The 15,487-nt window shown below is 53.5% G+C and overlaps 6 protein-coding genes across 6 annotated transcripts; 3 read left to right on the top strand and 3 right to left on the bottom strand.

Moving 5' to 3' along the window:
* Positions 1-121: 121 nt before the first annotated feature.
* BKA58DRAFT_372315 (uncharacterized protein) lies at positions 122-721 on the bottom strand. Its single transcript, XM_046169115.1, has one exon. The coding sequence runs from the start codon at positions 693-695 to the stop codon at positions 273-275; it is 423 nt and encodes a 140-aa protein (XP_046030750.1). The 5' UTR covers positions 696-721; the 3' UTR covers positions 122-272.
* A 2,383-nt stretch (positions 722-3,104) lies between these two features.
* Positions 3,105-5,185, bottom strand: BKA58DRAFT_9603 (uncharacterized protein). The gene is made up of 2 exons (XM_046176280.1): positions 5,047-5,185; positions 3,105-4,985 (listed from the first exon to the last, which is right to left on the bottom strand). The coding sequence occupies exons 1-2, from the start codon at positions 5,071-5,073 to the stop codon at positions 3,408-3,410; spliced, it is 1,605 nt and encodes a 534-aa protein (XP_046030751.1). The 5' UTR covers positions 5,074-5,185; the 3' UTR covers positions 3,105-3,407.
* Positions 5,186-6,007: 822 nt separating this feature from the next.
* BKA58DRAFT_9595 (uncharacterized protein) lies at positions 6,008-7,036 on the top strand. The gene is made up of 3 exons (XM_046176278.1): positions 6,008-6,468; positions 6,529-6,825; positions 7,027-7,036. The coding sequence occupies exons 1-2, from the start codon at positions 6,097-6,099 to the stop codon at positions 6,676-6,678; spliced, it is 522 nt and encodes a 173-aa protein (XP_046030752.1). The 5' UTR covers positions 6,008-6,096; the 3' UTR covers positions 6,679-6,825; positions 7,027-7,036.
* Positions 7,037-8,480: 1,444 nt separating this feature from the next.
* BKA58DRAFT_372321 (uncharacterized protein) lies at positions 8,481-10,253 on the bottom strand. The gene has a single exon (XM_046169116.1). The coding sequence runs from the start codon at positions 10,045-10,047 to the stop codon at positions 8,620-8,622; it is 1,428 nt and encodes a 475-aa protein (XP_046030753.1). The 5' UTR covers positions 10,048-10,253; the 3' UTR covers positions 8,481-8,619.
* A 1,280-nt stretch (positions 10,254-11,533) lies between these two features.
* BKA58DRAFT_446101 (uncharacterized protein) lies at positions 11,534-12,806 on the top strand (the record flags this gene model as incomplete). Its single annotated transcript, XM_046174177.1, has 2 exons — positions 11,534-12,039; positions 12,095-12,806. The coding sequence occupies exons 1-2, from the start codon at positions 11,633-11,635 to the stop codon at positions 12,804-12,806; spliced, it is 1,119 nt and encodes a 372-aa protein (XP_046030754.1). The 5' UTR covers positions 11,534-11,632.
* Positions 12,807-13,743: 937 nt separating this feature from the next.
* BKA58DRAFT_407251 (uncharacterized protein) lies at positions 13,744-15,222 on the top strand (the record flags this gene model as incomplete). The annotated part of the gene is made up of 3 exons (XM_046172020.1): positions 13,744-13,798; positions 13,859-14,933; positions 14,970-15,222. 3 exons carry the CDS (start codon positions 13,744-13,746, stop codon positions 15,220-15,222), a joined length of 1,383 nt encoding a protein of 460 aa, XP_046030755.1.
* Between the last annotated feature and the right edge of the window lie 265 nt (positions 15,223-15,487).

The following is a 15,487-nucleotide window of genomic DNA, read 5'->3' on the forward strand; positions in this document are numbered from 1 at the left end:
TAGAGTAAGAAAGAGAGCAATAGACCTATATGTCAACTGCACACCCTCTTGATCACCATGGACAAACCAAGACGATGAATATACCTTCCCATCACATCTTCCGCCAAAAACACAGACGTTCGCGTGAAATTATTTTATTATCCGATAAATGATCGTGAGTCTCCAAGTCGCAATACCAGTCATGTCCAAGTCCAAATCCAAATCCAGTCTCGTCCCTATCGTTACACATTCATCCAAGCCTTGTTTTACTAAAAACCCATGCACTTATGTATTCACCCATACACCATCGCCATCCTGCGTAGGCCAGGAAGTCGCCCGGGTACTCTAATCCTCCTCCTGAGAGTCAGCGAGAGCAGAGTCGGCGTTGCCAGACGAGGTGCCCTTGCCACCTGAGGCCTTTCCGTTACCAGATGCAGATGCGGCTGAGGCGCCGTTGGAGGCGCTGTTTGCACCCGCACCCTTGGTGCCAGATGTGCTAGTAGATCCAGATGCACCGTTAGAAGCACCGGTAGAGCCAGACGCACCAGTAGCACCGGTACCTGCGGCACCAGCTCCTGTAGCTCCAGTTCCTGTAAGTCCAACTCCTGCGGCACCACCAGCAGCGGGGCCATTTGCACCACCGGCAAGAGGACCGTTTGCACCAGCAGCGGGAGCGGCGCCGCCGGCAGTGGGGGGAGTAGGGGGAGTAGCTCCATTAGCGGGGGGAGCAGGGGGAGCAGCAAGGCCACCAGGAGTGAGAGGAGCAGGAGGAGTAGCTCCGTTGGCACCAGGAGCGGCACCACCGGCTGTGGGAGGAGTAGGGGGAGTAGCTCCATTGGCGGGGGGAGCAGGGGGAGCAGCAATGCCACCAGAGGTGAGAGGAGCAGGAGGAGCAGCTCCGTTGGCACCGGGTGCGGCACCACCGGCTGTGGGAGGAGTTGGGGGTGTAGCCCCAGCTGCTCCAGTACCCGCGCCGGCAGTAGGAGGAGTTGGGGGAGTGGCGGCTCCGGCACCTTGTTGACCACGGCCCGCGCCTGATGTATGTCAGTGTCTATGGTAGGAGTTGTTGGAATTTAGACCACTTACCGGCTCCTTGTTGACCGTTGGCAGCTCCATTGCCTTGTCCCCTGCCAGCTCCGGTACCAGTTGCTCCAGTACCGGTAGCGCCGTTAGCAGTCGCTCCTGCACCGGCTGCTCCGTTACCAGCTCCTTTGCCAGCGCCAGTACCAGTCGCTCCAGTACCGGTAGCTCCAGTTCCAGTGGCTCCGTTGGCAGTAGCTCCAGTGCCAGCAGCTCCGTTAGCATTTGCTCCGGCACCAGCAGCCCCGTTCAAGTTACCAGCGCCCTTGCCAGCCTTCCCAGTGCCAGCGGCGGTAGCGCCTCCTGCCGCAGCAGTGCCGTTGTTTGCAGCGCCCTGAATCAAGTCAGCTTCGGGAATGGAGTTCAAGACGAGAGAGCACTTACGGTAAGATTACCAGCACCCGCAGCTCCAGCACCCTTCTGGCCCTTCGCAGCGCCGGCTGCAGCACTGGTCGCAGGCGCCTTGGGAGTAGTAGCAGCAGCACCACCCGCCTTGCCGCCAGCCGCTCCACCACCAATACCGAGACCGCTGAGAAGGTCGCCGATTCCACCAGCACCGCCAGCAGCACCGCCAGCAGCACCCGCCGCACCCTTTGCGCCGCCTGCACCGCCTGCACCGCCTGCACCGCCTGCACCGCCAGTCAAACCAGCGAGAAGCTGATCAAGTTGACGCTTGGCGAGACCAGGGAAAAGGGCACTGAGACCTCCTGCACCTCCTGCACCACCCGCACCACCTCCTAGAGCGCCAAGTCCACCAAGGGCACCGAGACCTCCGGCTCCAGCTCCAGCTCCTGCGCCACCAGCTCCAGCACCGGTGAGAGCGCCGAGACCTCCAGCACCACCAGTCAGAGCACTCAGGCCACCAGCACCACCAGCACCACCAGCACCACCAGCACCACCGGCGCCACCTAGAGCACCGAGTCCACCGAGGGCACCGAGGCCTCCTGCACCAGCACCAGCACCAGCACCTCCCGCTCCGCCGCCAAGGCCACCGAGGAGCGCGTCAAGTGCACGCTTGTTCTTAACCTTCTCGGAAGAGAGCTTACGGATGGTAGCGACGTAGTGTGCCGGCATCTTCTGACCACCGGTAGTGTCAACCCATCGCTTCGCCATAGCAGTGTGGTCGCAAGGTTCCTGAGCCGGAGCCGCAACAGCGGTCGCCGCCAAGGAGGCGATAAGGATGGAGGAGTCGAACTTCATATTGGCGGATGTAAAGGATGTGAAGGAGAATTAAAAATCAGCTGCCCGGCAGTGATGTAAGAAGAGAATGTGTAAAGAGGATAAAAGCCGACTAGCAGCGATATATACAAGGAAGAATGATTGAATGGAAGTAGAGAAGAAGACTGAGTAAGCTGGATGAGTATCGAACTGATGAGTAGTAATACTGCATGGAAAGACCTTCTCTATATATTCATACCTCCATGGGGAACGGCCCGATCGGGTGGAGCATGTCCTGTATCAAACGGTGCATGCGTTCTAGCCTTTTATTCGAACGTTTTGTCGATCGTCATGGTAAGCACGCTGTAGCATTGCGTGCGCGAAGACGCACATGCCTTTAGGCTGTTGTGCTGCTGCGCGGGCATGTGCTGTTTGGTACTGCAACGGGCGCAGGCGAAACACTAGTCGTGTAGCTGGTTCCGCATACTATACGCAAAACATAATTGCTTATTCACTCGACGACTCGTAGCTTAAGCACGAAATGTACCTTGGCGTCGCGTGGAATCGCTGGGGAAGCGCTTGACCTTGTCAATACCCAATTCAAATCATATCGCGATGCCTTGCTCGGGCTGTCAGTGACCCGTGATGGACGTGACAGCATATGATATCCTGAGTCCTCTTCACTAGCAATCGTCGACGCGTCTTTCGAGTGATGGTGTCGCTGGTTCCGTCGCAGCACCCGTGAAACGACAGCTTGGCACGTTAGTCGTACGGCTAAGTACGCGTGTTTTGGTTTCGAAACTAAGGCACATCGCGAGCAGCCTTACAACTGCGACAGTCAGCGTACGAGAGCGCCTCTGACATGTTGTTGGAGGTTTCGTGAGCGACCTGGATTGAGGGATAAGTGATTGAGATGGGGGTAACGGATGGCGAGTGGGGTTCGAAGAAGCTTAAAACCTTAGCGTGCCCGCTAGCCTTGGCTTTGAGGGATGGAAGGAGCAGTGGGAGCGAATCTCAGGGCAGTTTCTTGATCTTGCGGAGGCTGTCTTGAATCCGTGTTTGATGATATCCAATCGCATCTCGTCGCTTTGATTTGCTACTAGCAGGGTACTGTCGCTGTACATGCTCCAACATCTTGCGCGCCATACGTCCCTGATATACATAGAGATCTTGCCCAATATCGAAGCTCACTATCTCCTTCTTGCCAGCCCTGTAACATACAGCTCTCCAGGCTCTGCTTCTACTTTCCATCCTTCGTTGACTAATGTCTTCAAGACTGCAGGTCCCAGCTTTCCCCTCCCACCCTCGCTGTGTCTGCCCAAACCGGTGATGATCCTGTATGCCTCGCCACCACCCCTACGACCAGCACCACTCCACTCGGGTATTCTGCGCTCACCCAGACTGTTCCACCAAGCTTGGGTCCGTTGCCTGGCGATCCGCGTCGCATCTGCCACGGTAACGCCATGGAGATCGAGGTATGTGGAACCAGATTGTGTAGAAACGAATGCGTCGGCTTCGGCTGCATTCATCGCCTTCAAATTGGCATTGAGGTCACGGCCTTCTTGTGCGTAGTATGCGGCCGCTTGTCTCATTAGTGGCGTCGACTTGCCCTTGCGGTAGGCGCCAGATGCTTTCCCAAATGCGTCATTTCTTGCAGCGGCGGTGGACGTTGCGTCGCGCGGTCGAACAGAAGGGGTCAGCGTGGGAAGCCTCGTGTCTTCCGAGGGGTCGGACAGGTCAACAGGAGCATATCGTAAGTCGAGTTTGATGCCACCTATCCCACCTGTCTCGCTCGCAGGTTGTTGGGTAAGGGAATTCGCTAATTCCCGAGCTTTTATCGTCGAAGGAGCAGTGAGTCGTACTATGGCAAGAGCGTGCTCAAGGTCCATAGATGGGAAGCCCTCATTCAGTATGATCGCATCCTGTACCAGTGCGGCGTCTGGCTCACTTTCTTTCTTGTGTGCCGCGATGTCCTTCTTCACAATGGCTAACACAGTTGCCGAAAGAGACGTTCCGTTCGCGTGGTAAAGCGATGATACCGTCTTCGCTGACAGTCCAGTTCGCGACGTTATAAAGTCTACATCGCGACTCGTGTTTTGCCAGCGGTTGGACGGCGCGTTCGATTCGACGAGGTAGCTAGCCCCCGCCTCTAGAGATAGTCTCTGCTTCTTCTTGCTCTTAGCTTTCTTGCCTTTTTGCGGTACGTGATGATCTTCTGAGAATGCATCGATACCCTTCGCGATTGGACCTTCTTCAGTAGGGCTCTTTCTACTGTCATCGAAGAAGACTTGATTCAGCAGCTCGTCTGTAGCTTTGTCGTAATCGTATCCACATTTCTTCAATGTGTACGTGACCTGCGCGGGTCGCAGACCTGGGAAGGTTTCGGCAAGCAACAATTCTTTCGTGGAGATGTCCGACTGCTGGATATCCTTGTAGTATCCATCTTCCATGGACCCTTCCGAGCCCCCCGACCGGCCGTTGACACTGAGTGTAGAGAATTCGTTCGAAAGCGTCGAATGGTCCGTCGCTACCGTTTGCGTCGTCCACGATTCGGCATTGGAGTCGACATCGGTGCTGTGTTTATCTGGGCTGCCTTGAACTGCGCCTCCGCTACTGCCAGAGGGGTCGAAATCGAGGGCTTCAGCGTCGGCTGTCAACTTGAGGGGTTCCAGCAATTGTCTAGTAAGATCGAGTGCGTTCGGTTCTCCTGCGAAATCCGAGTATATGGTGTAAAGAAGAGTGGGGTCTATCGTGGGGCAGTATTCCTGCTGCAAGTCGCATTCCCGTTAGCGACGTCGCACGACTCTCTACCCTCGCGCCGTTGCATACCTCGAGAAGACGGAGGTCCTCATCCATTTTGGTTCTTGTAGTATTGACGTCTTCGTATGTGTCTATGCGGCGAGTGCATACTCAAACTGTATGTCGAGACTGTTGTAGTATGTCGCACAACTATCCCCTCCCAGAGACTTGCGCGTTAGATGTGATACGGCGTGTTGTGGTAGGTTGATTGTATGATAGGTGGGCGCACAGGCAGAAGTGCGTGGGGTGTTGTGGCAGAGTCGGCGCGTAGTCGCGAAAACCATGGGTGGAGGGGGGAGACACAGCCGAACTTGGCGAATAAAGTGCAGCTCACCGTTGCTGCAGCATAGCGACCCTCGTTCGGTAGAAGAGATCCAGAGTTTACGATGCTCGATTCCCAAGCTCACTGAATTCTTCGCGCTGGTCAGATGTCACACGTCATCTCGTCCTGGATCCAACTGCGCGTCATCTACCGGCTTAGTCGACGCTAATGCAAGCGCCGCGAGGCTCAAGCGTGAGAGCCCTACCAAGCTCTCGAGAACCTCACGATCCGATGGATAAGCATGGAGCTGGACACTTCCACTTACCCTCGCTGATGGGTGTCGGTGTATGGGGAGCGACACAGAATGCTATCGGGAAGAGGCGGTGTTCGGCCTGAACAATGTGATACACAAGAACCAGGACTGGCTCTACAGCGTGACACCTTTCAGGACTATCGCCAGATGTAAGACCTCATTTGATCTACCTTCTTCTCGTATCTCTTCGACATGAAGTCCCATCTTTCTCGATAGAGACATGCCGTACCTACCGGTCTCGGACTGTTCAACCTTGGCAGCACCGAGAGATCAGCCTCGCGTACCCGTTTTGGCCCCCAACAGCGCTGCGCCGCCATCACGTCCATGGCAGTGCACGTTATTTGTGCTCAGACGTGCATGAATTTCAGGCGGCCTATACAATCCTTGCTATGAGTTTAAGTAGACCTCAGGCCTCCCAGACCCAGCGGCATTTCGCGAGCTTGATCCCCTCGCGTCCTTCATACTCGAAAACCGCATCTCTAACCCCGACCAAGAATCAGACAACATGGCGCCTCTCCAACGTCGCAACACCAACCTCTCGCTGCAAGGCACTGTAGCGGTCATAATCCTTGTCATCATGTTCGTGGCAGGCATCTTCTGCACGGTCATTTTCGTGAAGCTTTGTAGTAAACAGCGGAGGCGCGAAAGGGCTATGCGCAGGATGCAGGAAAGAGACGCGCAGTTCGTCGGGGTTCAGTATACTGCACCACCGGGCGCCCCAAGCAACGGAAGCACGCCACCACCGTATGCAGGACAGGAGCATGTACCGACGGAGCTGCATGGAGACCAATCCAAACACAATGGACCACAGGAGTTGCAAGGAGAAGGAAGAGCTGAACTTGCTCAACCGCAGCAGTTGAATGGGTATATGGCAGCAGTGAGTGCCGTCATTGGAGAAACACATTGCGTTGGGAACAGAGAAGCTGATTTGTTATAGCCAACGGTCGATAATAGTGATCCTATCGAACTACCCGCGAATGCCGTGGTGGCTAATCACGACAACAACGGAGCTGAAGGTCTTGCGATGGAAGAACCGCAACAGGAAAGAAAGACGGCGTTCGTGCGCATGCAAGCTATGTTCAGATGAAGACGTCATGAGACCTAGTAACGCGATAAGACCCCGGGAATGCTTTATGGGCAAACGCCAAAGCTATCCACAAGAGCTTCACGAGCAAATAATCTCCACGAAATGCGTGTAACAATGGAGAAACCACAGCCTTGTCTCGCCTTCGCAGTAAGTGAGCCCGTCACTGCGACTGTACGATTAGCGCATTGCTAGTCTTTATACACACGATCAAAAGCTCCTTCACTGCGACTTCATGATTAGCACAACGCTAGTCCGAATATACACGGCCCGCGACTACTATACTTCGATTAATCTTACACCTCCGCTTGACATTCATTGCAAGCTATCTTGACGATAATCAAGCTTCAGTAACAAATCTTGCTACCCACAACATATCAACACCTCAACACCTCAATACCTCAATACCTCAACAAACAAAATCATAGATCTCATCGACGCCAGCAACGCCCCTGTACCCGTCACCGTGGACCAAGTCACAGGCAACACGGTATCCGCCAACGGGACCGAAAACATCATGGAAGACACTCAGATGGCCAACCGCGAAGACCGCACCAATGCGGCGGATGACGAAGCCGAGGACTACTACATCGACAACAGCCTCACATTCCACGACTTCACCACTCTCCCCTCAGACACCAAGGCCACAATCACCCGTCTCCTGGCATCTGCAGGTGCCTCTTGGGAATTCCGCTCCATGGCTACCCCGTTTCCAGTCCAGTACCTCCCCGATCCAGACTGCCACAATTGGGGTCTAGCACTCATCTCCGCGCTCAACCGTCTTGCGGGTATGACACGCACTAGTTCCAAGTTTGAGGCAATCGCGTTTGTCGTCAAGCACATGAAAGAGCGGAACGATGTTCCTGGTAACACTGAGGATGAGAGTATGGCGTCTTCGAATCTTGAGAAGGGAATACGGTGCTAACGAGGTGCTTGAAGGTATTCCTGCTTCAGTGATCATGGCAGGTGATTTCGTTATTCGGCTTCAGGATGTCAACTACAGCATTCGCAAGATGCGGAGTCGGGTTAATAGCTACCGACCTGATCCACAGGGCCAAGGTCAAGGCCGAGGTCATGGACGTGGCGGCTACCGTGGTGGTCGAGGTCGTGGTCGTGGTCGAGGTCGAGGTCGTGGTCGTGGTCGAGGACGTGGTAGTGGAGCGAGGGGACGAGGGGGTATGATGGGTTTCCACGGCTGAACTGTTGTTGTGTTGTCGAAGCTACCTAGCTGTCGATATCAAGCACCGTAGAGAGTGACATAGATGGTCCCTGTATGCTTCACAGTCATATTGGATGTACATGGATACCCAAAAAATACATTGAATGCCTCCACACCTTGCCAAGATACAGGCCTCCGTGAATCCAAGACACGTGTCGACGACTACGCATATACTACGCTAAATCCAACCCTCTCTGCGCTACATCCAATGTATGCCACAACCCCCCAGAAATCCATTGATGATGAACAGCACAGTCACCACGCTCAGCCGCATTGCGTCCTTACCGGTAAGCCTCATAGGCTCCGTCCCTAGGCCAAACATATCCTACGTCCCTGCCACACACGTAAAGCTCAAAGCAGAGCACATCGTGATGGTATTCATCTGCGTATTGCGACAGATCTGGATGTATGTAGAAGGCTGGAGGGATAGTAGGAGGCGAAGGAATAGGGCTGAGGAGGAGAACGCGGAAGACAAGGGGCAATCAAATAAACGCTCGAAGAAGAGGAGGGCGCTCGGACAGACGGGTAGGAGAACGGGTGAGGGGAGGAGAGTGAGGATCGTTATGAAAGGGAGATATACGCTGATGTTGCAGTAAGAAAACAGCGTGATATAGTGTATGAAGCTAAGTCTATATGCATTTCCAGGATCTAAAACGTTGTTGGTGTAGTCTAGACGTGTCCGCAACACAGTCATGTAAGCCCGGTGGGATGAACAAATAGCACCCTTACATAAACCGGCGAGCAACTGGAACGCTCTCATCGCTGTCTGGCTCAATCTCCTTCTGCACCCGATAGCCTGTTTCGTCTCCCGATTCGCTCTCTGGTTCACTATCCGATATCTGGGTCCTGGCATCCGGTTTTGACCAGAGTTTGCCTTGCGATTCGTCTTCTGATTCGTCTTCCGATTCGGTATCCTCGTCCATGGCCCCAATAATATCCAACTGTAATCCCGCCGTCTTGCACGCATCTTTGATTTCTCTTGATACTCCGTCTTCGCCTTCAACCACCACCATGGTCTTCCAATTCCTGGCAACGATATCTTTCTGCTCTATCGTAGCCAGGAGGAGGTCGGTAACCTCAGTGTCGCTTCCTAGTTCATTGAAAAACTCAAGCGTATCCATCACCGGCGGGAGACCAACGGAATGAAGTCGCGGCTTCTTAGATGACTTTCCAAATAACTGGTAATCCCAATTTAGACGCAGTGTCTTTAGCGCTGCGAACTCGCGCATACGAAGCACTTTGCGCCCGGTAAGGGTTGGGTGATCGATTGTGATACTCTTCAAGAACTCGGCTTGCGATTGTGCGGCCAAGATATAATCTCCAACGTTATCAGAGCTCTCCTCCAATTCTGGCTCAGGCTCTTCCGTTTGCGTCATGACAAATTCCTCAAGCGCCTCGGGTAGTTCGAGGAGATCTCCAAGTGAGTCGTCGTTGATATCGCATTCGATCAAGTGAAGTTGTTTGAGCGCGGTCATGTGTGGCCGCTCGATGTGATCGAAGCCCTTCTCGTCTAGCTTGGCTCTGCGAATCGTCAAGGTTTCCAGCGTAGGATGGGCGAAGATATGTATGTTCTCGCGAAGGTCCCAGTAAGCATCGTTAGCGCATTGGTAGAATAGTGAGCAGGACTTCAAGCAGGCGAGGTCGAAGGGTCCATTGAACAAGGTACCAATACCGTGAAGGAGCACGTCGGGGACCGAGATATCGAGCTTCTCCAGATTTGACATGATCGATAGCGTCCGTGAAAGGCTATCTGAGCGCTTGGGATCCAAGTATGAACCGGCGACAGGTGCGTCGAGTGCCAGTTGCGACAGCTCCGAAGACGGATAAGCCAGCTTGATTTCATGGATGGCTGAGCCACGGCGCGGGCGACGACTCAATGACTCGCTGAATGTGAGGTGTAGCTCTGGGGTTTCGAACAGAATGCTCTTATATAAGACGGCGTCACTGAGGCGGTGGCATCGTTTGTTGACGCGCGATACGTTGCAAAGGTCGCGTCTGGAGAGGCAACCGACCGCCTCGAAGATGTGGAGCAGCAGCTCATCTGGCAGCGCACTCAGTCTGTCGCGTAGAACGACGTCGGTTCTGCTGTCTTTATCCAACGGCATATCTGATACTAGTGTATCTATGCGAGAGAGAGGAGACGAGGTATCCATGCGCGAGGTACTTCGCAACCTTTGCTGCGAACACGTGGAGTTGGCCTGACTCGCTGCAGGTGGAATGCGGGGAAGCTTGTGGAGAGCCGCCGATCTTCAATCAAGGTACGATAGGACGATACAAAGGAAATGATGCATGAAAGTGATTTGTCAAAGTTGTTGTTGCAGACATTAGAATACGATGTTGGAGTATGCAAGAGTTTAAGAATGAAGGTACAGTGGTGACACGTCCAGCGACGGGGCAGGGTCAGAGAAGCGCGCACGGCCCGCCACGTGCGGCTGGTCCCATGACATCACCCAAAAAACCTCATTCCTCATCTGACGCTTGTATTCCCACAAATGACATCTCCATACGATTTGTATCGGCTTTCGGTTCTATGCTGGTACGGGTCTACTGATGGAACATGCATCTCGAAGTCGAATTACTCAAGCCTGTATCATACCATTGGCCGGCACTTCTACGCCAGGGCTTGACAGCCGTCGGCATATGGCGCACAACAGCATCGTGAAATTAGGCTCACAAGTATACTTCGCGACTTCTGCCAAGCTTTCCAGTGCGGAAGAAAAGCACTTTGGATCTTCGGGACTGTGACGTGAAGCATGCTGCGGTGAAGTTCACGAAGTGCTGCATCAATAAGAGATACGAGGAAAGCTCTACACATACGACGAAAACTCGCTAGTGGCATGATTTATCGGTGTACTCAACTATTTAAAAGAGGCTACTCGAAAATCGCTGGATAGAGAAGATGGCCGGACAAGCAGGTATAGTCATGTTGGTTTAGAGACATTCTTTACACGCTCAATCAAATTACAAATTGTTCAAATGCTTGACAATCCCAATCATTCTAACTGCCCTAATTATTATGACAGATAATGCCTTTGCAAAATGGTTGCCTGCATTGTGCAAGTTTTAAGTGGCTCGTTTCTTGTTATGTATGATGATAGTTGTGAACCACAGTTGAGATATATCGGAACCTAGGCTTACAATCAACACAGGAGACAACAGCAGCACTAGTGTACGATATCCAAAAAGGATTAAATAATGGAGAAATCTAGATGATCGTTCAAATGAACCTTGTTTTTACGTTGCTATAGCACAGGTACAGATGATCGAGAAATAATATCCACAACCATCATGCCTACGTTCTCCTGAACTTGGCTTTCTACGCCATCAAGACTCCAACACGAAACCTTTTCGAACTCCCTATCTGTGCCAACATATAGATAGATTCCCTATGCGCAAAGCACGCTGGAGCCCGTACTTCACTCATCCGATCAAGACCACCAACTTTCTTTTACGTCACAGTACCCAGGCAGCCCTATACATCACATTCACCCTTGGCAATGTGCTAGGCCACTGTGATACAGCACGAGCCTACTCGCAGCACTACGCCTGTATAAAATCCTAGGCACTCTGCCTAAGAAAAACGAATCACTGTCGAAGAAAAGTCTCAACTATCGTAGAAGTTGATCACCGAGACTGAGCGGTCGGCCACCCCTTTTGTCTACCAGATCATATCTGTAAGTCTTTGAAGCCTAGTTTGATAACCAGGACCAACACTACTAGATCCTGAGATTGGCAAAGATGTCCGACTCCAACCAATCCCACTCCCTTAGCCCGGGCTGGTCCACCGACGGCTCTTCCTCCCATCCTCCGCCTCTCTCCCCAACCGCGCAGCTCAAACTCGCCCTCGCCAGCAAGTCCAGCCACGCAGTCCTCTCGCACTGTCTCGGTCTCTCGACACTCGAAGGCATGCCTGCTGCAGCCAACAACATGATTGTCGTCAACTTCGACACCGAGAACTGGGTCTGCAACCACAACATGCTGACCGAGATCGGCGTGTCCACGTTCGACTCGCGGGATATGCGCGCGCTGCCAGGTCCGGGTATGCATGGAGAAGAGTTGCTGAAGCAGGTGTACTTCTACCATGCGCGTATTCTGGAGAATGCACATCTGTTGAATTTGAAGTGGTGTCCTGGAGATCCGGAGGCGTGAGTCCCATTTCTTTCTATCTAAACCAAGGGAAGAAGGCTAATTGTAACATAGCAACCGCTTCGGTAGCACTCGTTTCCTGACCAAGTCCGAGGCCAAGGACATGCTCACCGCGATGTTCCAATGGCCCGTCGACGAGAAAGATACTTCGGAGGGTTTCTGTCCTGTTGTTGTCATGGGTCATGCCCTCCAGGGTGATATGGCTATGCTGAACTCTACTCTTAGCTTCAACGCTATGGCTCTGGGTACAGTCGTCAAGGTCATCGACACTCAGTACCTAGCCAAAGAGTGTGGATACGATTCCTGGGGCGGCAACAAGATCGGTCTTAGTAGCCTCGTCGGCATGTGCGGCTTCTCTTATCGGGATGCTCATACCGCTAGCAACGACGCTGCTATGACACTCATTGCTGCTGTCCAGATGGTGCTTCCTTCCGACTTCAAGCCCGAGGAAGGCGGTCATCTCCAGGAGGTTGTCGATGCGATCGAGCTGCTTAGTCAGGTACAAGAGTGGGGCTGGGGTAGCGATCTCTTCTGTCTTCGCTGCGGCAAGTATGGTCATACCAAGGAGAACTATTGTGGCAAGCGCTGCTACGCCAAGGTCAAGTGCGATCACTGTGCCTCTTCTCAGTCGGACAGGCGCAAGCAGGCTAAGGGTACTCATATGACTGAGCGTTGCATCTCGTATGCTATGCGTGGTCCTGAGGTGGTTCCCTCGATTGAGAAAGTCGCCAATGCGGTGGCTGCTCTTGACCTTGCAGGTTTCTAGAGGTGTCAGTAGTTTATCAGACTGAGAAGGTATGATACCCTGCAATGACCGGATTTCTTGGGATATCTCCACGCTGTCTGTAGGATACCTCGTACTTCGACCTTGTGAATTTTACCTTGGCGTTTTTTGAGGATGGCCGATGTTGTTCCAGCTAGAGATAGAATCCACTATAGGTGGTCAAAGAATGCATAATTGATACACAAATTCGTCCAAGTGACCGCCTTTTTCGATATTGCAATGCGACGCTGTCACGTGCTGTTGGCGAAGGATATCGAAGCGGTGCAATACCGCGAATCCTGGCTCGAAAAGATGAAAGACCGGTGTGTAGGCGTAGCTTCAGAAAGTAATGGATTGGCCGCTTGAGCAATCGCGTGAGCCGTACCTTGGATAGCTCTTTTACGCTAAGTCCCTTAAGCTGCTCCAGTGGACATAGCCATGGGAGGCTGCCTTGGACCCATGATCCGTCACTCAATGTGAGCAGCGTCGACGCTGTATAAGTACGCTGCTACTGCCATTGCCGATAGCATTGCTATCTGCAGATTGTGAGTATAGACTTACTTCAACGTACTCCAACGAAGTGCTCCTCCTCCTTCACTTTCACTACCGCCCCTCCATGACGACCCCGTTTGCGCGGCGGGGCGGGCCAAAGCACAAGATCGCTCACGCTCACTGATCAGATCAATGAAATACGTGCTCATCTTGGGCTAGTGACCGTTCACACCATACATTCGGCTTTCTCGCACCTACCCCTCTGGTCTCCGTCGCACTCTCTACTTGTCTTTTCGCAACCAGAACCCGCGACTACATTCAACCCGAGCGACATCGCCGACTTGATATTGCTCACTTGCACGGCATACTACGTAAGACAGCGGACTTGCCCACCGTTATGGGATATTCACCGCATCCCAATACTCTACCTCTCTCAAGCGACACCATCATGTCCCAGAATTCCCGAGGTGGACCGGTTCCTGTCACCGCTGCCCCATCCACAAGTACTCAACCTGATGTTCAAGATCGCGCGGTCGCCGCGCTCGAAGCCAGCTTCAATAAAGTCAGTATAAGTACCACACCTGATGGTCGAGATCCTGCAATCATTGCGCTCGAGACCCGCTTCAAAGAGGCCAGCGACCTCGAAGTCTGGGAGCACTGCGTCGGTGGCAGGCGCGTTAAGAAGATCCCCGCCATCGCTGACGACTTGGCGAACCACATCATTGTCGTCTGCCTTGACTGTGAACACTGGTCTAACAACACCGATGAGACTACTGAAGTCGGTGTCGCTACTTTCAGTCGTCAAGATGTACTGCCGATCGCAGCAACCGGAGACTTCGGAGACCACGGCGAGTACCTAATGCAGAAAGTCCGGTTCTACCTCTTGCGTACGATCGAGACATCCCATCTCCCAAATCAGAATCCAGAGTCGCGGGGAGTCGAAGGCAACCGCTTCGGTCAAGGCCGGTTCGTCACCTTCGCAGAAGCGCGTCAGATCCTGACCAACCTCTTTGTCCAGCCCATCAATCGCATACCCGGCCTGAGCGGTAACTACCCGATCGTCGTTCTCGGCCACGACGTCGGACACGATCTGAACAACCTCAAGTCCAAGGCTATTGCTTTCGACATGGAGCCGATTGGAACCGTCGTTCGCTACATCGACACCCAGCTGCTGGTTCGTGACAAGGGCTATTGGATGATGCCTCGCAACGAGCAAGTCGGCCTGAGGCGTATGGTCGAAGAGCTCTCTTTCGAGCATAGTGATTCCCACACGGCGGCAAACGACGCCGGTCGTACGTTGATCTCAGCCTTTCAGATCGTTTTGGGCGGTCACAAGTGCAAGAGGTTCGCGCACAAGAGCATGAAGCAAGTGGCAGGCGATCTGGAGCGCCATAGTGTGGCGAACTTCGGTGAGAGCCTCGGTGGCGTTGAGAAGTACTGCTTCAAGTGCGGCACTGCTGGCCACATGAAGCCAGATTGCCAGGCAACAGACCTTCACTGCGATGAGTGCGAAGAGAACAAATGCAACATCGCGCTAGGAAAGGAACACGTCACCGAGCACTGCATTTGTGTAGCCAACAAGAAGGCTCTCGTTCGACGCGAAAAGGACGCTATCGCTCGAGCTCTCAAGAGACCCAAGTTTAAGAATCCACCTCGTGGGGGCTTCTACTCCAGCTGGGATCGTTCGATGTCACGTCGTGGTAGCACTCGTCCGTCTGGTCCTACCATGGACTATGACGGTCTCCGACAGTACTTCGGCTCTGCTGGTGGACATGGCTTCGTCACGCCTAGCCCTGGAGGACACCCTTCCGTCAGAGGCTTCGGCAGACATTTCGGCCAAGGCGGCCATGGCAACGTTTCGTTTGGTCGCGGTCGTGGTGGAGCACACCCTCCACGTGGAGGACACGGAGGATACAACCAGGGTTGAGATAGCGATGACTGCACAGGTGTTTTGGCGTTAGATTGGCGGCGCTTTGGACAGGGCGGGAAGATATGGGTCGCTTTTGGAAGTTCAGATGACCGCTGAAAACGCCTTGAAGATACCCTGGGTCTAGCATAGATGCGAACAATATAGGATGAATGTACACGATACCGAATACGGTGTTGGTTGCGAGAGGTGTGATGTGCTGCTGACTAAGGCAAAGCAGCAGGCAGCTGCGTCATCGGTGGGCTGTAAGCAGCACCCCTGCCGC

Source organism: Alternaria rosae, assembly GCF_020736505.1.
Source record: "Alternaria rosae strain MPI-PUGE-AT-0040 chromosome Unknown BKA58scaffold_1, whole genome shotgun sequence".
NCBI classification, from domain to species: Eukaryota; Fungi; Ascomycota; class Dothideomycetes; order Pleosporales; family Pleosporaceae; genus Alternaria; species Alternaria rosae.